Here is a 26,760-nt window from a genome sequence, read left to right as displayed (position 1 = left end):
GTCCCCTGTGTCACCAGCTCCTGCCTCCGAGCTGCCCCACCCCGCTCCTGCTCTGGGGGTCCAGAGGAACAGGCAGGGGCTGATCCCAGGAATCAGGAGATCCCAGAAATGTCGGAATTCTGTCCCGGGCAGTGCCCAGCGCTGAGCAGAGACCAGAGCAGGGTGGAGTCTCCTCCCTGGGGAAATTCCAGAGCTGCCCAGAGGCAATCCTGTACTCTGGGTATTGGTATTGCCCTTTTGCAAATATTAGGTTGAATACTCTCAGTGGTGCTGAAATGGTTTTTAAGATAAAATTTTCTTTAGGAGTAACATAAGCTGATAATTTGTAATAAGTGTTTGGTTGGGTAACACCCAGTGAAGACACCTGCTACTGATACACCAGCTACCAGCACTGATCATCTGTAGAAATTAAAGACCACAGCCCAAATTAGGACTGATAAGAAAAATAAATTAAAATCACAGCCGTGAATAAATAAAATAAATTAAAGCCACATGCTCTAAAAAGGCAGACTCCAGGAGTGACCATGAAAACAGTTCCTGGAATATGTTAAACAGTTTATAGAAAAGTTTGAATAAGCATGGCAGGTCTATGAATACACAACGGGCTGATGAATTTATGGGATGTCTCCAAAACAGCAGGGGTGCTCTTGGCTGAATGCCAAGCACCCGGCCATTATAGCCTTTTGTTTTATTGTTTATCTTTTATTAAACTTTTAAAATTTTACCGGGAAAGCCAAGGTGGTTTTTCAGAGATGCCACTCCCTGAAAGGTCTATTCCCTGGAATGTCCATTCCCGGGAATTCACTCCCTGGAATGTCCATTCCCAGCTGTCCCATCCCGGCACGGCCACTCAGGACTACAACTCCCAGCATGCCCCGCGCCCACGTGGCCGCCATTTGCAATCACGTGAGCGGCTCGGCCACTGCCGGCACCGCCCCGGGACAGCACCGGGGACATCGGGGACAGCACCGGGACACACCGGGACACACCGGGACACACCGGGACACCGCCATGGGGCCGCGGGGCCGGCACCACCCTTGGGTGCTGCTGCTGCTGCTGCTGCTGCCGCCCGTGCGAGCCGCGGCCGCCGCTCGCCCCAACTTCGTGCTGGTGCTGGCGGATGATTTGGGCTACGGGGACCTGGGCAGCTACGGGCATCCTTCATCCGCCACACCGAACCTGGACCGGCTGGCGGCCCGCGGGCTGCGCTTCACCGACTTCTACAGCAGCGCCGCCGTCTGCAGCCCCTCCCGGTACGGGACAGCCGGGAGGAACGGGCGGGAACCGGGAGAAACGGGGGGGGGAACCGGGAGAAACGGGCGGGATGCTGGAGAAACGGGGGGGGAACCGGGAGAAACGGGGGGGGAACCGGGAGAAACGGGCGGGATGGGGATGGGGTGTCCTGGGAAAAACGGGCGGGATCCGGGAGAAACGGGGGGGGGGAACCGGGAGAAACGGGGGGGATGCGGATGGGGTGTCCCGGGATGAACGGGCGGGGATGGGGCTATTAAACCCGGGATAAACGGGCGGGATGGAGCTGTGGAACCCGGGATGAACAGGCGGATGGAGCAGCAGGACCCGGGATAAACAGGCAGGATGGGGCTGGGGTGTCCTGGGATAAATGGGGGGGATGGAGCTGGGGTGTCCCGGGATAAACGGGCAGTGACAAACCCGCAATGTCCCGAGAAGGACAGAGGGACACCCCCCGTGTCCCGGGAAGGACAGAGGGACATGTCTCGGGAAGGACAGAGGGACACCCCTGTGGGACACCCCCGTATCCCGGGAAGGACAGAGGGACACCCCCGTATCCCGGGAAGGACAGAGGGACACCCCCTGTCCCGGGAAGGACAGACGGACACCCCTGTCCGGCCGTCCCCGAGCCCGTGCCGTGTCCCCAGCGCTGCCCTGCTGACCGGCCGGCTCCAGGTGCGCTCCGGGATCTACCCCGGCGTGTTCGAGCCGGGCTCGCGGGGCGGGCTCCCGCTGGCCGAGGTGACCGTGGCCGAGCTGCTGAAGGCCCGGGGCTACGCCACGGCCATGGTGGGCAAGTGGCACCTGGGCTACGGCGAGAACGGCTCCTTCCTGCCCGTGCACCAGGGCTTCGATCACTTCCTGGGCGTGCCCTATTCCCACGACCAGGTGAGCGCGGCCAGGTGTGCGGGGCTTGGGGTGGGGGCTGCGCGGTCCCAAAGCGCTTTTAGGGTTCTGGGTTCTGGGAGTGGCTTTTGTGGAGGGTTTTCTGGTCCTCCGGGTGCTCTGGGCACTAATTCTGTCGGGTAATTCTCCAAGAAAGCAAAGCAGCTAATAGTTAAAAAGGTTATTTATTACACACATCTCATTACAAAGCTCATCAGTCTCAACAGGCAACAGCAAAAGCAATGGCAAAGCAGCAGCAATAGGCGAATGGCTGGAAGCCAGAATGGCTAAAAACAAGTGGCTAAAAGCAACAACTCTCCCAATCCATACTGTTATATAGGATTTTTCCACCACTCTTTAACCTATTAGAATTCCAGTTTCTTAGCTCACCAGGTTACATATAGAACTATGCATACACTCCATCGTGTTCTGTCTAAGAAATGTCAGCAATATTCTCACTATAACTCTGTTATGTCTAAATCCTGCCTACAGCTGTGGGCCTGGAGCCTCTGCTGCAGATATCAGTGTGTTTGCAACCTTCACTGGAACACTCACTGCTACTGTGGCATTTGAGATCTTTTACTTACTAAAAACATCAGAACTCACTCTAAGACTTATTCAATCCCTGCACTCTGATTTCTCTCTGAAGAATTCAGAGACCCCTGACTCACTGACTCCAACACACTGAGACACTTCACCCCTGTTCTTTCCCTTTTCCTTTCCCTTTTCCTTTCCCTGTTCTTTCCCTTTCCCCTTTCCTTTCCTTTCCTTTCCTTTCCTTTCCTTTCCTTTCCTTTCCTTTCCTTTCCTTTCCTTTCCTTTCCTTTCCTTTCCTTTCCTTTCCTTTCCTTTCCTTTCCTTTCCCTTTCCCTTTCCCTTTCCCTTTCCCTTTCCTGAAACTTCCCTTCCCTTTCCTGAAACTTCCCTTTCCTGAAACTTCCCTTTTCCCTTCCCTTTTCCCTTCCCTTCCCTCCTTTTCCCTTTTCCCCTCTCCCTTCTCTTTTCCCTTCTTTTCTCCTTTCCCTTTCCCCACAGCTGGAATCCCCAAAAAAACCTGTTGTTTTCCCAGGGTCCCTGCCAGAACCTGACGTGTTTCCCCCCCCCCGACACCAAATGTTTTGGGACGTGTGACCAGGGCGTGGTGCCGCTGCCGCTGCTCTGGAACCAGAGCATCATCCAGCAGCCCGTCTCCTTCCCCGACCTCGTGCCCCTCTACAACAAATTCTCCCGGGATTTCATCGCCGACTGCGCCCGCAGGGGCCTCCCCTTCCTGCTCTACTACGCTTCCCACGTGGGAATTCCGGGGATCCTGGGAGGGGAAGGGGTGGGAAAAGGGGTGGGAGGAGGGATGGGGAAAGGGGGAAGGGAAAAGGGAAAAGGGGAAAGGGGAAAGGGAGAAGGGAGAAGGGAGAAGGGAGAAGGGAGAAGAAAAGGGAGAAGGGAGAAGGGAGAAGGGGTGGGAGGAGGGAAGGGAGAAGGGAGAAGGGAGAAGGGAAAAGGGAAAAGGGAGAAGGGAGAAGGGAGAAGGGGTGGGAGGAGGGAAGGGAGAAGGGAGAAGGGAAAAGGGAAAAGGGAGAAGGGAGAAGGGAGAAGGGGTGGGAGGAGGGAAGGGAGAAGGGAGAAGGGAAAAGGGAAAAGGGAGAAGGGAGAAGGGAGAAGGGAAAAGGGAGAAGGGAAAAGGGAGAAGGGAGAAGGGAAAAGAAAAGGGAGAAGGGAGAAGGGAAAAGGGAAAAGGGAGAAGGGAGAAGGGAAAAGGGAGAAGGGAGAAGGGAAAAGGGGTGGGAGGAGGGAGGGAGAAGGGAGAAGGGAAAAGAAAAGGGAGAAGGGAAAAGAGAAGGGAAAAGGGAAAAGGGAAAAGGGAAAAGGGAAAAGGGAGAAGGGAGAAGGGAGAAGAAAAGGGAGAAGGGAAAAGGGAAAAGGGAAAAGGGAGAAGGGAAAAGGGAAAAGGGAAAAGGGAAAAGGGAGAAGGGAATGGAGAAGGGAAAAGGGAGAAGGAAGGGAGAAGGGAAAAGGGAAAAGGGAGAAGGGGAAAAGGGAGAAGGGAGAAGGGAGAAAGGAAAAGGGAAAAGGGAAAAGGGAGAAGGGGTGGGAGGAGGGAAGGGAAAAGGGAAAAGGGAGAAGGGAAAAGGGAGAAGGGAGAAGGGAAAAGGGAAGGGAAAAGGGAGAAGGGAGAAGGGAAAAGGGAAGGGAAAAGGGAGAAGGGAAAAGGGAAAAGGGAAAAGAAAAGGGAAAAGAAGAGAAAAGAGAAGGGAGAGGAGAAAAGGGAAAGGAAAGGAAAGGAAAGGAAAGGAAAGGAAAGGAAAGGAAAGGAAAGGAAAGGAAAGGAAAGGAAAGGAAAGGAAAGGAAAGGAAAGGAAAGGAAAGGAAAGGAAAGGAAAGGAAAGGAAAGGAAAGGAAAGGAAAGGAAAGGAAAGGAAAGGAAAAGAAAGGAAAGGAAAGGAAAGGAAAGGAAAGGAAAAGAGAAGGGAGAGAAGAAAAGGGAAAGGAAGGGAAAAGGGAAGGGAGGGGGGAACGGAAAAGGAAAGGCAACAGAAAATGGAAGGGAAGGAAGAAGAAGGAAAAAAGGAAGGGAAAGGAAAAGGGAAAAGGGAAGGAAAAAGGAAAGGGAGACGAGAAAAGGGAAAGGAAGGGAAAAGAAAAAAAAAGGAAAAGAGAAGGGAAATGGGAAGGGGAAAGGAAAGGGAAAAGAAAGGAATGGGGAAGGGGAAAAGAATGGGCAAGGGAAAAGGGAAGGGAAGAGAAAAGGGAGAAGGGAATGGAGAAGGGAAAAGGGAAAGGAAAAGGGCCTGAGTCCCATGGGGAGAACCCCTGTTCTCAGGGAACCTGCTCAGGGAACCCCAAAATCTGCTCGTGGATGACCTGGGGCTGCTATTCCCACAGCAAACAGAAAAATCCCTAAAAATTCGCACTAAGAAATGCAAAAATCCCCTAAAAATCACACAAAAAATGGCCAAAAAAGACCTAAAATCTGCGCTAAAAATCCCAAAAATGGACTGAAAATCCAGTGAGATTCGAGGGACTGCTGAGGAAAAAAAGGGGGGAAAAAATCTGAAAAATGGGATTTTAAATGGCAAAAAAGACCCCCAAAAAATCGTACTAAAAATGGGCCCTAAAGTCTTAAAATCTTCACTAAAACACCCAAAATCTGCCAAAATTCTCAGGATTTCTGGGAAAAAGTCAGGAAAAATGCATTAAAAAATTCAGCCTAAAAAACCAGAAAAATCCCTTAAAAAGCAGAAAAATCCTTAAAAAAGCAGAAAAATCCCTAAAAACGCAGAAAAAATCCCTAAAAATTTGCACTAAGTAATGGAAAAATCCCCTAAAAAATCATACAAAAGTGGCCAAAAAAAGTCCTAAAATCTGCGCTAAAAAATCCCAAAAATGGCCTCAAAATCCAGTGAGGTTGGAGGGATTTCTGAGGGAAAAAAATGGGAAAAAAATCTGAAAAATGGGATTTTAAATGGGAAAAAAAAAAAATCCCCTTTAAATGTGGGGTGGTGGCAGGTCCTGGCAGGTGCTGGCAGGTGGTGGCAGGTCCTGGCAGGGTGGTGGCAGGTCCTGGCAGGGTGGTGGCAGGTGCGTGGCCGGACCTGGCAGGTCCTGGCAGGTCCTGGCAGGGTGGTGGCAGGTCCTGGCAGGCGCTGGCAGGGTGTTGGCAGGTCCTGGCAGGTGCTGGCAGGTCCTGGCAGGTCGTGGAAGGTGCTGGCAGGTGGTGGCAGGGTGGTGGCAGGTCCTGGCAGGTGGTGGCAGGTCCTGGCAGGCGCTGACGGCCCCGTGCCCCCCCAGCACACCCACTACCCCCAGTTCGCCAGCCGGGCGTTCGCGGGGCGCGCGCGCCGGGGCCCGTTCGGGGACGCGCTGGCCGAGTTCGATGGCGCCGTGGGACAATTGCTGCAGGCGCTGCGGGACAGCGGCGTGGAGAACAGCACCATGGTGCTCGTCACCTCCGACAACGGGTGAGCGGGGGACAGGGACAGGGACACACTGGGACAGTGACACACTGGGGCGGGGACAGTGACACACTGGGGCGGGACAGTGACACACTGGGGTGGGACAGCGGCGTGGAGAGCAGCACCATGGTGCTCGTCACCTCCGACAACGGGTGAGCGGGGGACAGGGACAGTGACACACTGGGGGGGACAGTGACACACTGCGGGGACACGTGTCACACTGGGACGGGACAGTGACACACTGGGGAGGACAGTGACACACTGGGACAGGGACAGTGACACACTGGGGACAGTGACACACTGGGGACAGTGACACACTGGGGTGGGGACAGTGTCACACTGGGGCGGGGACAGTGACACACTGGGACAGGGACAGTGACACACTGGGGACAGTGACACACTGGGGACAGTGACACACTGGGACGGGACAGTGACACACTGGGACAGGGACAGTGACACACTGGGGACAGTGACACACTGGGATGGGGACAGTGACACACTGGGGTGGGACAGTGACACACTGGGGACAGTGACACACTGGGGACAGTGACACACCGGGGTGGGGACAGTGACACACTGGGGCGGGGACAGTGACACACTGGGGTGGGGACAGTGACACACTGGGATGGGGACAGTGACACACTGGGGCGGGACAGTGACACACTGGGGGGGACAGGGACACACTGGGGTGGGGACAGTGACACACTGGGGTGGGGACAGGGACACACTGGGGTGGGGACAGGGACACACTGGGGCAGGGACAGTGACACACTGGGGACAGTGACACACTGGGGGGGACAGGGACACACTGGGGTGGGGACAGTGACACACTGGGGCGGGGACAGTGACACACTGGGACAGGGACAGTGACACACTGGGGCAGGGACAGTGACACACTGGGACAGGGACAGTGACACACTGGGGCGGGGCGGGGACACACTGGGGTGGGGACAGTGACACACTGGGGTGGGGACAGTGACACACTGGGGCAGGGACAGTGACACACTGGGGCGGGGCGGGGACACACTGGGGTGGGGACAGTGACACACTGGGGTGGGGACAGTGACACACTGGGATAGGGACAGTGACACACTGGGATGGGGACAGTGACACACTGGGGCGGGGACAGTGACACACTGGGGTGGGGACAGTGACACACTGGGACAGTGACACACTGGGACAGTGACACACTGGGGCGGGACAGTGACACACTGGGATGGGGACAGTGACACACTGGGGCAGGACAGTGACACACTGGGGTGGGACAGTGACACACTGGGATAGGGACAGTGACACACTGGGATGGGGACAGGGACACACTGGGGTGGGGACAGTGACACACTGGGGTGGGGACAGGGACACACTGGGACAGGGACAGTGACACACTGGGGCAGTGACAAGTGTCACACTGGGGGCAGTGACAGGTGTCACCCTGTGGGGCAGTGACAAGTGTCACACTGGGGCAGGGACAGGTGTCACCCCATGGGCAGTGACAGTGAGCAGTGACAAGTGTCACACTGTGGGACAGTGACAAGTGTCACCCAGGGGCAGTGACAAGTGTCACCCCATGAGCAGTGACAAGTGTCACTCAGGGGCAGTGACAAGTGTCACCCCATGAGCAGTGACAAGTGTCACCCCAGGGTCCTGCTCTGCAGGGGACACAGAGTGTGATCTCAGTGTTCATGGAATTTGGACAGGAGTGTGACACCCCCAAGTGTCCCCCAGGCTTTGTGCCACCACTGTGACACCCCCAAGTGTCCCCAGTTCCCCCAGTGTGGGTGACACCGGTGTCACCCTGCCCTGCTCAGAGTGTCACCTCCCTTGCCTCCTGCCCTGCCCCTTCGGGTGTCACAGTCACGCTGTCACCAGGCCCTGCTCGTCACTGTCCCCTTTTCCAACGTGTCCCTGGCACGGGGTGGCAGCTGCTCCTTGTCCCCTTGTCCCCTTGTCCCCATGTCCCCTTGTCCCCAGCCCTTCCACCCCGCATGGCACATGGTGACAGCTGCTCCTTGTCCCCTTGTCCCCGTGTCCCCTTGTCCCCAGCCCCTCCACCCTGCACATGGCAGGTGGTGGCAGCTGCTCCTTGTCCCCTTGTCCCCTTGTCCCCTTGTCCCTTTGTCCCCAGCCCCTCCACCCTGCACATGGCACACGGTGACAGCTGCTCCTTGTCCCCTTGTCCCCTTGTCCCCTTGTCCCCTTGTCCCCAGCCCCTCCACCCTGCGCATGGCACACGGTGACAGCTGCTCCTTGTCCCCTTGTCCCCTTGTCCCTTTGTCCCCAGCCCCTCCACCCTGCACATGGCACACGGTGACAGCTGCTCCTTGTCCCCTTGTCCCCTTGTCCCCTTGTCCCCTTGTCCCCAGCCCCTCCACCCTGCACATGGCACACGGTGACAGCTGCTCCTTGTCCCCTTGTCCCCTTGTCCCCTTGTCCCCTTGTCCCCAGCCCCTCCACCCTGCACATGGCACACGGTGACAGCTGCTCCTTGTCCCCTTGTCCCCTTGTCCCCTTGTCCCCTTGTCCCCAGCCCCTCCACCCTGCGCATGGCACACGGTGACAGCTGCTCATTGTCCCCTTGTCCCCATGTCCCCTTGTCCCCAGCCCCTCCACCCTGCGCATGGCCCGCGGTGGCAGCTCCGGCCACCTCAAGTGTGGCAAGGGCACGACGTACGAGGGTGGCATGCGGGAGCCAGCCCTGGCCTACTGGCCCGGCAGGATCGCGCCAGGTGAGTGTCATTGTCACCCAGGGACAGCTCCAGGTGAGTGTCACTGTCCCCCAGTGACAGCTCCAGGTGAGTGTCACTGTCACCCAGGGACGGCTCCAGGTGAGTGTCACTGTACCCCAGGGATGGCTCCAGGTGAGTGTCACTGTCCCCCAGGGACGGCTCCAGGTGAGTGTCACCGTCCCCCAGGGACGGCTCCTTCCAGCCCGGGGGACAGGGGACACAGAGAGGGACCCGGGATGGGGCACAGGACAAAATGTGTCACCCCTGAGCAGTGACAGGTGTCACTCATGAGCAGTGACAGGTGTCACCTTGGGGCAGTGACAAGTGTCACCCGTGAGCAGTGACAAGTGTCACCCCTGAGCAGTGACAAGTGTCACCTTGGGGCAGTGACAAGTGTCACCCCTGAGTAGTGACAGGTGTCACCCGTGAGCAGTGACAGGTGTCACCTTGGGGCAGTGACAAGTGTCACTTTGGGGGGCAGTGACAAGTGTTACTCAGGGACAGTGACAAGTGTCACCCATGAACAGTGACAAGTGTCACCCCATGAGCAGCGACAGGTGTCACCCCATGATCAGTGACAAGTGTCACCCATGAACAGTGACAAGTGTTACTCAGGGACAGTGACAAGTGTCACCCATGAACAGTGACAAGTGTCACCCCATGAGCAGCGACAGGTGTCACCCATGATCAGTGACAGTGCCACCCATGATCACTGACAAATGTCACCTTGAGGCAGTGACAGTGTCACCCTGAGGCAGTGACAGTGTCACCCATGATCAGTGACAAATGTCACCCTGAGGCAGTGACAGTGTCACCCTGAGGCAGTGACAGCGCCACCCATGATCAGTGACAGTGTCACCCATGATCAGTGACAGTGCCACCCATGATCACTGACAAATGCCACCCTGAGGCAGTGACAGCGCCACCCACGACCCCTGACAAACGCCACCCCGAGGCGCCACCGCCGCCCCCTGCCCAGAGCACCGCTCCGCGCCTCCCCTTTCCCGCGCACTGCCCGCTCGGGCGTGGCCGTGTCCCCACCCTGTCCTTGTCCCCGCGCCAGGAGTGACCCACGAGCTGGCCAGCACCCTGGACGTGCTGCCCACGCTGAGCGCCCTGGCCGGCGCCGCCCTGCCCGGGGCCGCCCTGGACGGCTTCGACCTGAGCCCGCTGCTCCTCGGCTCGGGCACGGTGAGTCCCACCGGCCCCCGGCCCGCGGTCGTGGCCACCCGAGTGTCACCCTGACACCGCGCTGTCCCCGCAGAGCCCCCGCCAGGCCGTGTTCTTCTACCCTCCGTCCCCCGACCCCCTGCTCGGCCCCTTCGCCGTCCGCCTGGGCAAGTACAAGGCTCATTTCTTCACCCAAGGTCAGTGCTGCCTGCCTCGGGCGCTTTGGGGGGTTTTGGGAAGACTTCCAAACTAATATCATTTTGCAGAAGCCAAGTTATTATTTATAATTCACCCAAATTATGCATTTCTAGAACCGTGGGGACACACAATTGGTAATTTTAGGGTATTGATCCTCCCGTTCAAACCCCTGAAATTCCATAATTGGTGGTTTTCAGGATCTTCACTGCCTCACGTTATCTTGAATCCTCTAATCTTGGTATTCTGTGTTTTCAACTTCTCTCCTGGTTTGGCGTGGTTGATGTTCCAGCGGGCTCCGGGAGGGTTTCAAACAAATTCTAAAAAAACTCCTAAAATTTTCTCATGCCGTGCACTTGTAAACGCTGATCTAAGCTAAGAAATATCTGAAACATACCTGTGAAAGAAGCGTGAGAATGAACAGCAAAACACAGCAATAAACAGAGTTTTTGGCCCAGACTGGGGTCCAAACCCTGTTATAGCCTCACCTGACCCATTCCAGGTGGGGATTTGGGCAGGATCCTGACCCATTCCAGGTGGGAATTTGGATAGAATCCTGACCCATTCCAGGTGGGGTTTTGGATAGAATCCTGACCCATTCCAGGTGAGGTTTGGATAGAATCCTGACCCATTCCAGGTGGGGCTTTGGGCAGGATCCTGACCCATTCCAGGTGGGGCTTTGGATAGAATCCTGACCCATTCCAGGTGGGGATTTGGCAGGATCCTGACCCATTCCAGGTGAGGTTTGGGCAGGATCCTGACCCATTCCAGGTGGGGATTTGGGCAGGATCCTGACCCATTCCAGGTGAGGTTTTGGGCAGGATCCTGACCCATTCCAGGTGGGGTTTTGGCAGGATCCTGACCCATTCCAGGTGGGGTTTTGGCAGGATCCTGACCCATTCCAGGTGAGGTTTTGGGCAGGATCCTGACCCATTCCAGGTGGGGTTTTGGCAGGATCCTGACCCATTCCAGGTGGGGTTTTGGCAGGATCCTGACCCATTCCAGGTGAGGTTTTGGATAGAATCCTGACCCATTCCAGGTGGGATTTGGGCAGGATCCTGACCCATTCCAGGTGGGGTTTTGGCAGGATCCTGACCCATTCCAGGTGAGGTTTTGGATAGAATCCTGACCCATTCCAGGTGGGATTTGGGCAGGATCCTGACCCATTCCAGGTGGGGCTTTGGATAGAATCCTGACCCATTCCAGGTGGGGATTTGGGCAGGATCCTGACCCATTCCAGGTGAGGTTTTGGGCAGGATCCTGACCCATTCCAGGTGGGGTTTTGGCAGGATCCTGACCCATTCCAGGTGGGGATTTGGGCAGGATCCTGACCCATTCCAGGTGAGGATTTGGGCAGGATCCTGACCCATTCCAGGTGAGGTTTTGGATACAATCCTGACCCATTCCAGGTGGGGATTTGGGCAGGATCTGACCCATTCCAGGTGGGGATTTGGATAGAATCCTGACCCATTCCAGGTGAGGTTTTGGCAGGATCCTGACCCATTCCAGGTGAGGATTTGGGCAGGATCCTGACCCATTCCAGGTGAGGATTTGGGCAGGATCCTGACCCATTCCAGGTGAGGATTTGGATAGAATCCTGACCCATTCCAGGTGGGATTTGGGCAGGATCCTGACCCATTCCAGGTGAGGATTTGGATAGAATCCTGACCCATTCCAGGTGGGGATTTGGATAGAATCCTGACCCATTCCAGGTGGGGATTTGGGCAGGATCCTGACCCATTCCAGGTGGGATTTGGGCAGGATCCTGACCCATTCCAGGTGGGGCTTTGGATAGAATCCTGACCCATTCCAGGTGAGGTTTTGGATAGAATCCTGACCCATTCCAGTTGAGGTTTTGGCAGGATCCTGACCCATTCCAGGTGAGATTTTGGATAGAATCCTGACCCAATCCAGGTGGGGTTTTGGGCAGGATCCTGACCCATTCCAGGTGAGGTTTTGGCAGGATCCTGACCCATTCCAGGTGAGGTTTCGGATAGAATCCTGACCCATTCCAGGTGGGGCTTTGGGCAGGATCCTGACCCATTCCAGGTGGGGCTTTGGGCAGGATCCTGACCCATTCCAGGTGGGGCTTTGGGCAGGATCCTGACCCATTCCAGGTGAGGTTTTGGCAGGATCCTGACCCATTCCAGGTGGAGATTTGAGTAGAATCCTGACCCATTCCAGGTGGGAATTTGGATAGAATCCTGACCCATTCCAGGTGGGGCTTTGGGCAGGATCCTGACCCATTCCAGGTGGGGTTTTGGCAGGATCCTGACCCATTCCAGGTGAGGTTTTGGATAGAATCCTGACCCATTCCAGGTGGGGCTTTGGGCAGGATCCTGACCCATTCCAGGTGGGGCTTTGGGCAGGATCCTGACCCATTCCAGGTGAGGTTTTGGCAGGATCCTGACCCATTCCGGGTGAGGTTTTGGGCAGGATCCTGACCCATTCCAGGTGGAGATTTGAGTAGAATCCTGACCCATTCCAGGTGGGAATTTGGATAGAATCCTGACCCATTCCAGGTGGGGTTTGGGCAGGATCCTGACCCATTCCAGGTGGGGCTTTGGGCAGGATCCTGACCCATTCCAGGTGGGGCTTTGGATAGAATCCTGACCCATTCCAGGTGGGGATTTGGCAGGATCCTGACCCATTCCAGGTGGGGATTTGGGCAGGATCCTGACCCATTCCAGGTGAGGTTTTGGCAGGATCCTGACCCATTCCAGGTGGGGCTTTGGGCAGGATCCTGACCCATTCCAGGTGGGGTTTTGGCAGGATCCTGACCCATTCCAGGTGGGGATTTGGGCAGGATCCTGACCCATTCCAGGTGGGGTTTTGGCAGGATCCTGACCCATTCCAGGTGGGGATTTGGCAGGATCCTGACCCATTCCAGGTGGGGATTTGGGCAGGATCCTGACCCATTCCAGGTGAGGTTTTGGATAGAATCCAAACAAGCTGCTGCAGGAGCTCAGCCGGGTTCGTGTCTCAGGTTCCTTCCACAGCGGCACCACCCCCGACCCGGCGTGCCAGGGGTTAACGCCGCTCACCCCGCACCTGCCCCCGCTGCTCTTCGACCTGGAGTCGGACCCCGCCGAGAACTACAACCTGCTGCAGGGCCGGCCCGGCCCCGAGCTGCTGCGGGTGCTCAGGGACATCACCCTGCAGAAGGTGCTGCTGGAGCAGCGCCTGCAGTTCGGGGAGAGCCAGATCGGGAAGGGGCAGGACCCCTCGCTGCAGCCCTGCTGCGCCCCCGGCTGCAGCCCCAAACCGTCCTGCTGCCGCTGCTCCCCGCAGTGACACCCCCAAAATCCCTGCTCCCCCCGTCACAAATCACCCACAGCTCGGGGGGACCCCTTGGAGTGATGGGGAGATGGGGTGAAACGGGGTCAGGGGGACCCCAAATGCGCCGGGAGTGTGAGCAGGGCTGCAGGTGGGACATTCCAGGTGGGATTTGGGCAGGATCTGACCCATTCCAGGTGGGAATTTGGGCAGGATCCTGACCCATTTCAGGTGTGGTTTTGGATAGGATCCTGACCCATTCCAGGTGAGGCTTTGGATAGAATCCTGACCCATTCCAGGTGGGGATTTGGGCAGGATCTGACCCATTCCAGGTGAGGTTTTGGATAGAATCCTGACCCATTCCAGGTGGGGCTTTGGGCAGGATCTGACCCATTCCAGGTGGGGCTTTGGGCAGGATCCTGACCCATTCCAGGTGGGGATTTGGATAGGATCCTGACCCATTCCAGGTGGGATCACACTCCAGCTCCTCCTCCAGAGCCAGGACAGCTCCTGAGAGCTGAAGGATCCCACTGGAGCAGAGGGAATGTCCCAAATCCAGGGATCCCCATCCCTTGGGATCGAGGGGGCAGTGGGGTGGGGCAGGAGCTGGTGACACAGGGGACAGCCCAGGTGGCACCTCCAGCAGCTCCACAGGACTCCCAGCTCCAGCTGTTCCCATTCCTGTCCCTCTCAGTGATTTTTCCAGGACTGGGACACCTGAGGCTGTGCTGGGGGAACCTGGACTGGAGAAGTTTCTCCCTCTCTCCATCTCCCCTCCCCTCCCCTCCCTGGCTCCTCATCTCCCCCCAATCCAATCCCAACCCCACCCATTCTTCCCAAATTGTCCCATCCTTGTTTTTCCCTGAATTGGGCTGAAAATGTGGATGATGGGTGTCCTGATTTTGGCCACAGGAATCATTTTTTGGGAGTGGGGCATGTCCAGGACCCAATGTCATTGCCAGGGGCGAGGCACTGTCACTTCCATGGACAAGGGCATTATTAAAACTGGGTCTTGTCAGGGGTTTTCCATGTAAATCACTGCTTTGTCTTATTAATAATGTAATTAATTTCTTATTAATATTGCTGAGAGAATGGTTTGATTCCTTATTTCATGGCTGTTTCCACTAAGTTGTTTTTAACCCCAGTAAATTGTTTTTAACCCCAGTAAATTGTTTTTATCCCCAGTAAATTGTTTTTAACCCCAATAAATTATTTTTAACCTTTGATCCTTTCCCTTTTGTGCTTTCAAAGTGGGAATGGGGAAGGAGCACGGCTTTGGTTTTAGGATCACGAACCTGCAGAATTCCACCCCTAAACCCCCAGCACGGGTGGAACAGAACTTTATTCCAAGGATTAAACCAACCTGAGCACCCGTGAGGCCCCAGGGCAGGAATGTGAGCAGGGCACAGCAGCCCTGGGCACCGGGGCTGATTTGTCACCGCAGTCACGGCCCCGGCTGGGGGATGCTCTGCAGCCAGAACGGGATCTGCTCTCCCTCCTCTCACTCTATCCTGCTCTTGAGCACCTCCACCAGCTCCTGCAGCTTCTCCAGCAGGCTCCTCAGGCTGCTCTCCGGGCTGGGGGCCACGGGCGGCTCCGGTCCCGGCGTGTTCAGGGTGGGCACGGGCGCGGCCGTGGGCGCCGCGGGGTTGGGGCCGGTGTGGGCGCGGATCCACCCGTGGAAGTGCTGGGTGGACGTGAACACCCCCGGCCGCCTGGCCCTGGCACAGCCCTCGCCCCAGCTGGCCAGCCCCACCAGCCAGAAGTTGTCCTCAGCGTTGTCCTTGCACACCAGGGGAGCCCCTACGTCCCCCTGGGCCGGGAGAGGGGGGTCAGGGGCTGCTCTTCCCATCCCAACCCTCCTGAGCTGCATTCCGGGCTGGATTCCCGTGGGAAGGCTCTGCCCGGGGGCTGGGGGGCCAAAATGGCAGCAGCGTGGGGCTGGGTCAGGGTGGGCTCTGCCTCATCCCCGCACAGTGAGCAGGGTGGGCAGGGAATGGAAATTCCAGGAAATCCAAACCCGGGGCTGCCAGGAGCGTGGGGTGGGATCTGAGGGCAGTGCCAGGCCTTGGGGACAAGGGGACACCGGGAAGGGACACATGGATGGGGAAGGGACACCTGTCAGTGGTGGGGCCCTGGGGATGGGGGGCCAGAGCTGGGCCGTGTTTGGGGTCCCTGTGCCGGCTCTGGGGTCCCTGTGCCGGCTCTGGGGTCCCTGTGCCGTGTTTGGGGTCCCTGTGCTGGCTCTGGGGTCCCTGTGCCGTGTTTGGGGTCCCAGTGCCGGCTCTGGGGTCCCTGTGCCGTGTTTGGGGTCCCTGTGCCGTGTTTGGGGTCCCTGTGCCGGCTCTGGGGTCCCTGTGCCGGCTCTGGGGTCCCTGTGCCGTGTTTGGGGTCCCTGTGCCCAGCCCTGTGCCCAGCCCGCACCTGGCAGGTGTCGATGCCGCCCCGCGGGTACCCCGCGCACAGGTCCTGGGGGTGCACGGCCCCCCCGTACCAGCGGCTGCTGTTGCACAGCTGGGCGTCCATCAGCCGCACCTTGGCCTCCTGCAGCACCAGCCGTGGGCTGGGGGCTGCGGGCACGGAGGGACAGAGGGACAGAGGGCACTGAGCACCCGGCCCTGCCCCGGCCCCAGAGCCCCTGAGCCTCACAGAGCCCCGAGAGCCCCCCTAGCCTTCAGAGCCTCTAGAGCCCCTAAAGCCCCCCAAGACCCCCAGATCCCCCAGAGCCCCCAAAGCCCCCAGAGCCCCACAGAGCCCCCGGAGCCCCCCAAAGCATACAGAGCCCCAAGAGCCCCCAGAGCTTCCGGACCCCCCAAGGCCCCCAGAGTCCCAGAGCCCCCCAGAGCCCCAACAGCCTCCAGAGCCCCCGGAGCCCCCAAAGTCCCCCAAGCCCCCAGAGCCTCCAGAGCCCCAGAGCCTCAAATCCCCCCACAGCCCCCAGAGCCCCCAGATCCCCCCAGAGCTCCCCAAAACATACAGAGCCCCAAGAGCCCCCTGAGCCCCCGGAGCCCCCAGAGTCCCAGAGCCCCCCAAAGTCCCCACAGCCCCCACAGCCCCCACAGCCCCCAGAGCCCCCAGAGCCCCCCAGAGCCCCAGAGCCCCCACAGCCCCCAGAGCCCCCAGAGCCCCCCAGAGCCCCCAGCCGGGCTCAGCCCCCAGCACTGACCGCTGGCAGGGGTGGCTCTCCACCCCGCTATGTAGCAGGTTCTCAGCTCGGGCACGGCCAGGGAGCCGTCGGGCACACAGCCCAGCTGGATGTAGTCGCTGCACTCCACGGGCGTGTCCAGCTCCAGCAGCGCGATGTTGTTGGTGACCGTGGCCGCCACGTAGTCCTGGTGCACCACGATCTGCTTGACCGGGAGCACCTGGGCCTGGGGGCCCGGCTGAACCAGGTCCGTGACCCCCATCACCACCTTCCACTCGACCACAGGCCTGGGGGGCGTGGAGAGTGACAGGGAGCAGAGCCAGGGCTGGCACAGCCCGGCTTTTCCCAGGCTGTGATCCTGCTGAGGGGACACCCGTGATCCTGCTGAGGGGACACCCGTGATCCTGGTGTGGGGACACCCGTGATCCTGCTGAGGGGACACCCCTGGCCCTGCTGAGGGGACACCCGTGATCCTGCTGAGGGGACACCCCTGGCCCTGTTGAGGGGACTCCCCTGACACTGCTGAGGGCACATTCCTGACCTTGATGGGGTCCCATCCCTGTTCCTGCAGAGGGGACATTCCTGCCCCTGCCATGGGGACACCCCTGGCCCTGTCGTGGGGACACTCCTGACCCTGCTGTGGGCACACTCCTGACCTTGATGAGGTCCCATACCTGACCCTGTTGGGATCCCACCCTTGCCCCTGCTGTGGGGACATCCCTGATTTTACCATGGGGACATTCCTGTCCTTGCTGTGGAGACATCCCTGTCCCTGCTTTGGGGACATCACTGACCCTGCCATGGGGACATCCTTGCCCTGGTTGTAGCGACATCTGTAACCTTTTTGTGGGGACAACCCTGACCCTGCTGTGGGGACACCCCTGTCCCTGCTGGGGTCCCATCCCTGTCCCTGCTGGGGTCCCATCCCTTTCCCCACTGGTGTCCCATCCCTGTCCCCACTGGTGTTGCATCCCTATCTCTGCTGGGTTCCCATCCCTGTCTCTGCTGTGGGGACATTCTTTACTCTGCTGGTGTCCCATCCCTGTCCCCTCTGGTGTCCCACCCTGTCCCTGCTGTGCTCCCATCCCTGTCCCTGCTGGGTTCCCATCCCTGTCCCCTCTGGTGTCCCACCCTGTCCCTGCTGTGCTCCCATCCCTGTCCCTGCTGGGTTCCCATCCCTGTCCCCTCTGGTGTCCCATCCCTGTCCCCTCTGGTGTCCCACCCTGTCCCTGCTGTGCTCCCATCCCTGTCCCTGCTGGGTTCCCACCCCTGTCCCCTCTGGTGTCCCACCCTGTCCCCTCTGGTGTCCCATCCCTGTCCCCTCTGGTGTCCCACGCCTGTCCCCTCCGGTGTCCCCCGTCCCCTCCGGTGTCCCCTGTCCCCTCTGTCCCTACCCGGCCCCGTCGAAGCAGCTGGCGGCCGTGAGGACCCAGCGCTGGCTGACGAGCGCGCCGGTGCACATGTGCCAGGTGCCGTTCTCCATGGTGACCTGCACGCTGGCGATGCCGGGCCAGGCCCCCGGGGGCACATCGAGGTTGGCGGCGCCGTCGGGAGACCCGGACGAGCCGAACTCGGGAACGGCGGCGCTCTCGTTCAGCGCCATGGGCCGGAGCCCGCAGGAGTCTCTGGGGACACAGAGCCGTCAGTGCCCTGCTCGGGGACAGCGGGGACAGCGGCCGAGTGTCCCCGAGTGTCCCCGAGTGTCCCCGAGTGTTCCCAGTGTCCCCCAGTATCCCCCAGTGTCCCCAGTGTCCCCCAGTGTCCCCAGTATCCCCGAGTGGCCCCACTGTCCCCGAGTGTCCCCGAGTGTCCCCGAGTGTCCCCGAGTGTTCCCGAGTGTCCCCGAGTGTCCCGAGTGTCCCCAGTGTCCCCGAGCCCCCCCTGACCTGCAGGTGTCCCAGGTGGCCCCCCCGGGCCGGGCCAGGGCCAGCAGCACGAGCAGCCCCAGCAAAGCCATCGGTGCCAGCGCGGGTGGCAGTGGCAGAACCCGGGTGTCACCTCTGGTGGTGGCAGCGGCGCCACCAGGCCGGGCTGATGTCACAGAGGGGCCGGTTCCATGCGGGGGCAGGGCAGGGTGGCCCGGGGTGGGGCACAGGGGCAGCACAGAGCTGTGGAGCCCTGGGGTGGTTTGGGTGGCAGGGAGGGAGCTGAGGGATCCGGCTGCCCCAAATCCAGGGATCCCCATCCCTTGGGATCGAGGGGGCAGTGGGGTGGGGCAGGAGCTGGTGACACAGGGGACAGCCCAGGTGGCACCTCCAGCAGCTCCACAGGACTCCCAGCTCCAGCTGTTCCCATTCCTGTCCCTCTCAGTGACTTTTTCCAGGTTTTGGACACCTGAGGTTTGGTTTGTGCTGGTTTGGTTGAAGGAAAGGATCCAATAAATGGAAGGAATTGAGAAAAATCACCTTAAAACCACCGAGTCAGAGCACAACCTGTGGGGTCACAGTGTGGGCCAGCAGGGCTGGTTGCACTGGTCCTGCTGGTCTGGTCCTTCTCCAGATGTCCAGCACTGGTGGCTGTGTCCCAAACCCCCAAATTTGTGATTCCATCCCCTAAAGTCCAGGCAGGAACGTCCAGAACCTCCCACAGGGTGAGGAGTTTCACCTGAGGAATTCCCAGAGCCCCTGAAGGTTTTTGTGCTGGACCACTGAGCTCCTGGCGGCCCAAGATGACCCCTCAGGGTGGGTGGTCCTGCTGCTGCCCCAGAGCGGGTTCTGACCCTGTCCCACCCTTCCTAAGGGCTCCCCAGGAGGCGCTGCAGATGTGGAATCCATCACTTACACCCTGGGACATTCCCATCCTCCCCTCATCCCCCCAAACCAGGAGCAACCCCAGATTTTTTTCCCCAGACTGCCCCACCCTCGTCGTGCACAGGAGACTGAACTGGGCTGGAGGATCATTAGGAACAACTCTATTTCAATAACAAACACAAGTTCATCTCCAGGGTGGGTGCAGGACAGAGCAGCCCTGGCACCGGGGGTGGCTTTGGCACAGCCAGGGAATGGTGGGGATCCCCAGAATCCAGATCTGCTCCCCCTCCTGCTCAATCAATTTTGTCCCTCAGGAACTCCAGGAACTCCTGCAGAGTCCCGAAGAACCTCAGCAGGATGTTCTTGGGGAATGAAACTGTAATAAACGTTTCTCCTTCTTCTTCTTCTTCTGCTTCTTCTTCTACTTCTTCTTCTACTTCTTCTGCTTCTTCTACATCTTCCTCTGCTTCTTCCATTTCTTCTTCTGCTTCTTCTTCATCTTCTTCTGCTTCTTCTATATCTTCTTCTGCTTCTTCAATATCTTCTTCTACTTCTTCTATTTCTTCTTCTTGCTGTTCTTCTTCTGCTCCAGTTACTGGTACGGGTTCCAGCTCGGGGATCAGTACTGGCTCTGGTTCTGGTACCGTTTCTGCCGGCTCACCCACAACGGTGACAGTCGGGGCTGGCTCTGGACTCTTCGTGCCAGCGGGGACCAGCCCCATCTGCACCTGGATCCATCCGTGGAAGTGCTGGGTGGACGTGAACAGCCCGGGTCGCTTGTCACCTGCACAGCCCTCGCCCCAGCTGGCCAGTCCCACCAGCCAGAAGTAGTCACCATCGTTGTCCTTGCACACCAGGGGTCCCCCCGATGTCCCCCTGGGCCGGGAGAGAGGGGTCAGGGGCTGCTCCAGGGTCACAGCCACACCTCGGGGGGGACAGGGGACACTGGGTGGGGTCTGGGGACAGGGGGACACCGGAACAGGGATCCATGGGTGGGGAGTGGCAGCCCTGGGACAGGGGACAGGGACCCATGGGTGGGCAAGGGAAGGGCCACAGGGGATAAAGGACAGGGGGAGACAAGCTGTGGGGTCCCTGTGCTGGGAGTGAGGGTCCCACGGGCCGTGTTTGGGGTCCCTGTGCCAACCCTGGGGTCCCTGTGCCGTGTTTGGGGTCCCTGTGCCGGCTCTGGGGTCCCTGTGCCGGCTCTGGGGTCCCTGTGCCGTGTTTGGGGTCCCTGTGCTGGCTCTGGGGTCCCTGTGCCGGCTCTGGGGTCCCTGTGCCGTGTTTGGGGTCCCTGTGCCGTGTTTGGGGTCCCTGTGCCGGCTCTGGGGTCCCTGTGCCGTGTTTGGGGTCCCTGTGCCGTGTTTGGGGTCCCTGTACCGGCTCTGGGGTCCCTGTGCCGGCTCTGGGGTCCCTGTGCCGTGTTTGGGGTCCCTGTGCCGTGTTTGGGGTCCCAGTGCCGTGTTTGGGGTCCCTGTGCCGGCTCTGGGGTCCCTGTGCCGTGTTTGGGGTCCCTGTGCCGTGTTTGGGGTCCCTGTGCCGTGTTTGGGGTCCCTGTACCGGCTCTGGGGTCCCTGTGCCGGCTCTGGGGTCCCTGTGCCGTGTTTGGGGTCCCTGTGCCGTGTTTGGGGTCCCTGTGCCGTGTTTGGGGTCCCTGTGCCGGCTCGGGGGTCCCTGTGCCGTGTTTGGGGTCCCTGTGCCCAGCCCTGTGCCCAGCCCGCACCTGGCAGGTGTCGATGCCGCCCCGCGGGTACCCCGCGCACAGGTCCTGGGGGTGCACGGCCCCCCCCCGTACCAGCGGCTGCTGTTGCACAGCTGGGCGTCCATCAGCCGCACCTTGGCCTCCTGCAGCACGGCTCCTGGGGACACGGGGGACACTGAGCCACTGTCCCAACCCCTCCCCAGGCCGGGCTGTGCCCCCACCCCGCCCCGTCCTTGCCCAGGGCACAGCCCGGATGTGGCTCGGGGCATCTTCACCCTGTGCCCTGCTCCAGCCCAGCCCCTCCTCAGCCCTCCCAGCACTGACCGCTGTCCGGGGCAGCTTTCCAGCCCGCCATGTAGCAGGTTTTGAGCTCGGGCACGGCCAGGGAGCCGTCGGGCACGCAGGCCAGCTGGATGTAGTCGCTGCACTCCACGGGCTGGTCCAGCTCCAGCACGGCGATGTTGTTCCACTCCGAGTCCGCCTTGTAGTCCTGGTGCATCAGGATCCTCCTGACGCGCAGCTGCTTGGCCTCGGGGCCGGGCTGGCTCAGGTCTGTGGCCCCGATCAGCACCGTCCATGGGGACACGTCCCTGGGAGCAGGAGGAGAAAGGATTGGCAGAGAGAGCCAGGGGGGGAGCGGCGCTGCTCCCTTCCTGAGCTGGGGACAGCCCTGGGCTGGGGACAGCCCTGGTAACATCCCTGTGCTGTGGGGACACCCCTGTGCTCGGGACATCTCTGTGCTCTGGGAACATCCCTGTGCTGGAGACCGCCCTGTGCCCTGGGGACACCCCTGTGCTGTGGGGACACCCCTGTGCTGTGGGGACACCCCTGTGCTGGGGACACCCCTGTGCTGTGGGGACATCCCTGTGCTGTGGGGACACCCCTGACCCTCCTGTGGTGACACCCCTGTGCCCTGGGGACACCCCTGTGCTGTGGTGACAACCCTGACCCTCCTGTGGTGACACCCCTGTGCCCTGGGGACACCCCCGTGCCCTGGGGACACCCCTGTGCTGGGGACATCCCTGTGCTATGGGGACACCCCTGTGCTGTGGGGACACCCCTGTGCTCTGGTGACACCTCTGACCCTCCTGTGGTGACACCCCTGTGCCCTGGTGACACCCCCGTGCCCTGGGGACACCCCGCCCCCGCCCCTCCTCACCTGACCTCGATGAAGCACCGCGCCACCGACAGCACCCACTGCGGGTGGATGAGCGCCCCGGTGCACATGTGCCACGTGCCGTTCTCCAGGGTGGCCCGGATGCTGACGATGCCGGGCCAGCTCCCCGAGGGGACACCGGGGCCATTCTTGGCAGCAGCGGCGCCGCCAGAAGAGCCCGAAGCTCCCGAGTCGCCGCCAGAGCGCTCGTAGTCGCGGACCAGCGAGCTGTGGTCGAAAGCCAAGGGCCGGAGCCCGCAGGTGCCCCTGGAAGCGCAGAGCCACCACTGGGGGGACAGCAGCGACACAGAACCCCGGGGGGCTCTGCCAGGGAACCCCCTGAGTGCCCCAAACCCCCTCCCAGAGCCACTGACCTGCAGGTGTCCCAGGTGGCCCCCCCGGGCCGGGCCAGGGCCAGCAGCACGAGCAGCCCCAGCAAAGCCATCGGTGCCAGCGCGGGTGGCAGTGGCAGAACCCGGGTGTCACCTCTGGTGGTGGCAGCGGCGCCACCAGGCCGGGCTGATGTCACAGAGGGGCCGGTTCCATGCGGGGGCAGGGCAGGGTGGCCCGGGGTGGGGCACAGGGGCAGCACAGAGCTGTGGAGCCCTGGGGTGGTTTGGGTGGCAGGGAGGGAGCTGAGGGATCCGGCTGTCCCAAATCCAGGGATCCCCATCCCTTGGGATCGAGGGGGCAGTGGGGTGGGGCAGGAGCTGGTGACACAGGGGACAGCCCAGGTGGCACCTCCAGCAGCTCCACAGGACTCCCAGCTCCAGCTGTTCCCATTCCTGTCCCTCTCAGTGACTTTTTCCAGGATTGGGACACCTGAGGCTGTTCTGGGGGAACCTGGGCAGGAGAAGTTTCTCCCTCTCTCCATCTGCCAGGCCCATCCTCCCCTCCCCTCCCCTCCCCTCCCTGGTTCCCCTTTGTCCCCAACCCCACCCATTTGTCCCACTCATCCCAGCTTTCCCCATCCTTGTTTTTCCCAGGAGACTGAACTGGACAACGTGGATAACGGGGAACAGGAACAAATCTATTTCAAGAATAAGCTGGAATCACCATCAGGGTGGGCTCAGGGCAGGGTGTGGGCAGGGCACACAGCCCTGGGCACCCTGGCTGCCTTTGGCCCCACAGCCACAGCCCCAGCGGGGACTGCTGGAAATCCTCTGCAGCCAGAACGGGATCTGCTCCCCTTCCTCATCCATCTATTTTGTCCCTCAGGAAGTCCAGGAAGTCCTGCAGAGTCCCGAAGAACCTCAGCAGGATGTCCTTGGGGAATGAAACTGTTATGGACGTGTCCAATTCCACTTCTGGTGCCTCTGTGATCACAGTGGGGATCAGGGGTGGGGTCAGGCTTGGGATCAGCGCTGGCTCTGTGGGTTTCTGGGCTGGCGTCGATCCCAACTGGGCTTGGATCCATCCATGGAAGTGCTGGGTGGATGTGAACAGCCCGGGTCGCTTTTTTCCAGAGCAGCCTCGGCACCAGCTGGCCAGTCCCACCAGCCAGAAGTAGTCACCATCGTTGTCCTTGCACACCAGGGGTCCCCCGATGTCCCCCTGGGCCGGGAGAGAGGGGTCAGGGGCTGCTCCAGGGTCACAGCCACACCTCGGGGGGACAGGGGACACTGGGTGGGGTCTGGGGACAGGGGGACACCGGAACAGGGATCCATGGGTGGGGAGTGGCAGCCCTGGGACAGGGGACAGGGGAAGGGCCACAGGGGATAAAGGACAGGGGGAGACAAGCTGTGGGGTCCCTGTGCTGGGAGTGAGGGTCCCACGGGCCGTGTTTGGGGTCCCTGTGCCAACCCTGGGGTCCCAGTGCCGTGTTTGGGGTCCCTGTGACGTGTTTGGGGTCCCTGTGCCGTGTTTGGGGTCCCTGTGCCGACTCCGGGGTCCCTGTGCCGGCTCTGGGGTCCCTGTGCCGTGTTTGGGGTCCCTGTGCCGTGTTTGGGGTCCCTGTGCCGGCTCTGGGGTCCCTGTGCCGGCTCTGGGGTCCCTGTGCCGTGTTTGGGGTCCCTGTGCCCAGCCCGCACCTGGCAGGTGTCGATGCCGCCCCGCGGGTACCCCGCGCACAGGTCCTGGGGGTGCACGGCCCCCCCCGTACCAGCGGCTGCTGTTGCACAGCTGGGCGTCCATCAGCCGCACCTTGGCCTCCTGCAGCACCAGCCGTGGGCTGGGGGCTGCGGGCACGGAGGGACAGAGGGACAGAGGGCGCTGAGCACCCGGCCCTGCCCCGGCCCCACAGCCCCCAGAGCCCCCAGAGCCTCCAGAGACTCAAATCCCCCCAGAGCCCCACAGCCCCCAGAGCCCTCGGCGCCCTCACAGCCCCCACAGCCCCCAGATCCCCCCCGAGCCCCAGATCCCCCCCCAGCCGGGCTCAGCCCCCAGCACTGACCGCTGGCAGGGGTGGCTCTCCACCCCGCTATGTAGCAGGTTCTCAGCTCGGGCACGGCCAGGGAGCCGTCGGGCACACAGCCCAGCTGGATGTAGTCGCTGCACTCCACGGGCGTGTCCAGCTCCACCAGGGCGATGTTGCTCGTGGCCGTGGCCGCCACGTATTCCGGGTGCAGCAGGATCCTCTGGATGTGTCTGAGCACGGCGTTGGGGCCCGGCTCACCCAGGTCGATGGCCCCGATCACCACCTCGTAAATGGAGGCGTCCCTGGGGAGCAGAGGGGTCACGGGGGGCAGAGCCACGGGGTGTGACAGCCCAGCAGCTGCCCGCGCTGAGGGGACACCCCTGACCCGCTGAGGGGACACCCCTGACCCTGCTGAGGGGACATCCCTGACCCTGATGTGGCGACATCCCTGACCCTGCTGAGGGGACATCCCTGTCCGTGTTGGGGTCTCACCACTGTCCCTGTTGGGGTCCCAACCCTGTCCTTGCTATGGGAATGTCCCTGTCTCTATTGGGGTCCCAGCCCTGTCCCTGTTCTGGGGACACCCCTGTCCCTTTGGTGTCCCACCCCTGTCCCCTTGGGGTCCCACCCCAGTCCCTTTGGGGTCTCACCCCAGTCCCTTTCGGGTCCCACCCCTGTCCCTTTGGGGTCCCATCCCTGTCCCTTTGGGGTCCCACCCCAGTGCCTTTGGGGTCCCACCCCTGTCCCTGTTCTGGGGACACCCCTGTCCCTTTGGGGTCCCATCCCTGTCCCTTTGGGGTCCCATCCCTGTCCCTTTGGGGTCCCACCCCAGCCCCTTTGGGGTCCCAGCCCCGTCCCCTCTCCTCCTTACCCCGACCTGAAGAAGCACCGCGCCACCGTGAGCACCCAGCGGGGCTGGATCAGCACGCCCGCACACATGTGCCACGTGCCGTTCTCCAGGGCGCTCTGGATGCCAACCACGCCCGGCCAGGCCCCTGGGGGGACACCAGGACTGTCCTTGACCAGCGAGGCGACACGAGAAGACCCCGAAGTTTCGTAGTCAGAGACCAGCGAGCTGTGGTCAGAAGCCACGGGCCGGAGCCCGCAGGTGCCTCTGGAAGCACAGAGCCATCAGTGCCCTGCTCGGGGACAGCGGGGACAGCGGGGACAGCGGGGACAGCGGGGACAGGGGGGACAGGGGGGACAGCGGGGACAGCAGGGACAGCAGGGACAGAGGGGACAGCACGGACAGCGGGGACAGCGGGGACAGCAGGGACTACAGGGACAGCGGGGACGGCCTCCTAGTGTCCCCGAGTGTCCCCGAGTGTCCCCGACTGTCCCCGAGTGTTCCCAGTATCCCCGAGTGTCCCGAGTGTCCCCCAGTGTCCCCGAGTGTCCCCGAGTGTCCCCCAGTGTCCCCGAGTGTCCCTGACTGTCCCCAGTGTCCCCGAGTGTTCCCAGTATCCCCGAGTATCCCCGAGTGTCCCCAGTGTCCCCGAGTGTCCCCAGTGTCCCCGAGTGTCCCCGAGCCCCCCTGACCTGCAGGTGTCCCAGGTGGCCCCCCCGGGCCGGGCCAGGGCCAGCAGCACGAGCAGCCCCAGCAAAGCCATCGGTGCCAGCGCGGGTGGCAGTGGCAGAACCCGGGTGTCACCTCTGGTGGTGGCAGCGGCGCCACCAGGCCGGGCTGATGTCACAGAGGGGCGGCACAGGGTCCTGGAACCTTGGAATGGTGGCACCTCCCAATTAAATCCAAATTAAATATAGAGATAGCTGCACCCATAAATAATTAATCATCGTTGATTAATCGTATTATCTTGTTGCTCCATTATATGCAGCTTATAATGTCTAAATATTTATTATGTAAATAAATCTATTTTATATATATTATATGTATATATGTATATATGTATATATCACCTATTAGATATATATAAATATATAAATATATATATATATATATAAAATATATAAATATATTATATGCATATATGTATTATATATTATAACTATTTATGATATAAATAAATCTATATGTATTTAAATTATAGATATTTCTTATATAAATAAATGTATTTTATATGTATTATATGTATATATGTATATATTGTATATTATATATATTATATATATTTATATATATAAATATATGTATAAATGTATTATATATTATAAATATTTCTTGTATAAATAAATAATAA

General features: G+C 60.0%; 4 protein-coding genes across 7 annotated transcripts; 1 reads left to right on the top strand and 3 right to left on the bottom strand.

The window, feature by feature from the left end:
• Positions 1-893: 893 nt before the first annotated feature.
• On the top strand, positions 894-14,674 carry ARSA (arylsulfatase A). Of its 4 annotated transcripts, none has more exons than XM_056482335.1 (9): positions 894-1,253; positions 1,899-2,139; positions 3,206-3,427; positions 5,923-6,092; positions 8,688-8,812; positions 9,876-10,003; positions 10,077-10,179; positions 13,164-13,785; positions 13,921-14,674. In XM_056482335.1, the coding sequence occupies exons 1-8, from the start codon at positions 1,012-1,014 to the stop codon at positions 13,469-13,471; spliced, it is 1,539 nt and encodes a 512-aa protein (XP_056338310.1). In that variant the 5' UTR covers positions 894-1,011; the 3' UTR covers positions 13,472-13,785; positions 13,921-14,674. The 4 variants fall into 4 exon arrangements, with proteins under 4 accessions (XP_056338310.1, XP_056338311.1, XP_056338313.1 ...); XM_056482336.1 differs by having other exon boundaries at positions 921-1,253; positions 13,164-13,684; XM_056482338.1 differs by lacking the exons at positions 9,876-10,003; positions 10,077-10,179; positions 13,164-13,785; positions 13,921-14,674 and adding an exon at positions 9,487-9,847 and having other exon boundaries at positions 921-1,253; positions 8,688-9,345.
• A 62-nt stretch (positions 14,675-14,736) lies between these two features.
• LOC130248530 (acrosin-like) lies at positions 14,737-18,632 on the bottom strand. Its single transcript, XM_056482340.1, has 5 exons — positions 18,485-18,632; positions 17,993-18,223; positions 16,620-16,885; positions 15,878-16,023; positions 14,737-15,266 (listed from the first exon to the last, which is right to left on the bottom strand). The coding sequence occupies exons 1-5, from the start codon at positions 18,553-18,555 to the stop codon at positions 14,955-14,957; spliced, it is 1,026 nt and encodes a 341-aa protein (XP_056338315.1). The 5' UTR covers positions 18,556-18,632; the 3' UTR covers positions 14,737-14,954.
• An 851-nt stretch (positions 18,633-19,483) lies between these two features.
• On the bottom strand, positions 19,484-23,127 carry LOC130248527 (acrosin-like). Its single transcript, XM_056482333.1, has 5 exons — positions 22,581-23,127; positions 22,210-22,473; positions 21,375-21,640; positions 21,072-21,207; positions 19,484-20,224 (listed from the first exon to the last, which is right to left on the bottom strand). The coding sequence occupies exons 1-5, from the start codon at positions 23,078-23,080 to the stop codon at positions 19,642-19,644; spliced, it is 1,749 nt and encodes a 582-aa protein (XP_056338308.1). The 5' UTR covers positions 23,081-23,127; the 3' UTR covers positions 19,484-19,641.
• LOC130248529 (acrosin-like) lies at positions 23,093-26,326 on the bottom strand. Its single transcript, XM_056482339.1, is given in 6 exon segments — positions 23,093-23,760; positions 24,237-24,302; positions 24,304-24,383; positions 24,599-24,864; positions 25,434-25,676; positions 26,102-26,326. Coding segments are annotated over 6 exon segments (1,086 nt in total). The 5' UTR covers positions 26,173-26,326; the 3' UTR covers positions 23,093-23,400.
• Positions 26,327-26,760: the final 434 nt, after the last annotated feature.

The sequence above is a fragment of the Oenanthe melanoleuca genome, chromosome 1A (genome assembly GCF_029582105.1).
Source record: "Oenanthe melanoleuca isolate GR-GAL-2019-014 chromosome 1A, OMel1.0, whole genome shotgun sequence".
Lineage (NCBI taxonomy): Eukaryota > Metazoa > Chordata > Aves > Passeriformes > Muscicapidae > Oenanthe > Oenanthe melanoleuca.
Note: the sequence above shows the minus strand (reverse complement) of the source record. Positions and strands in the feature narration are given on the sequence as shown.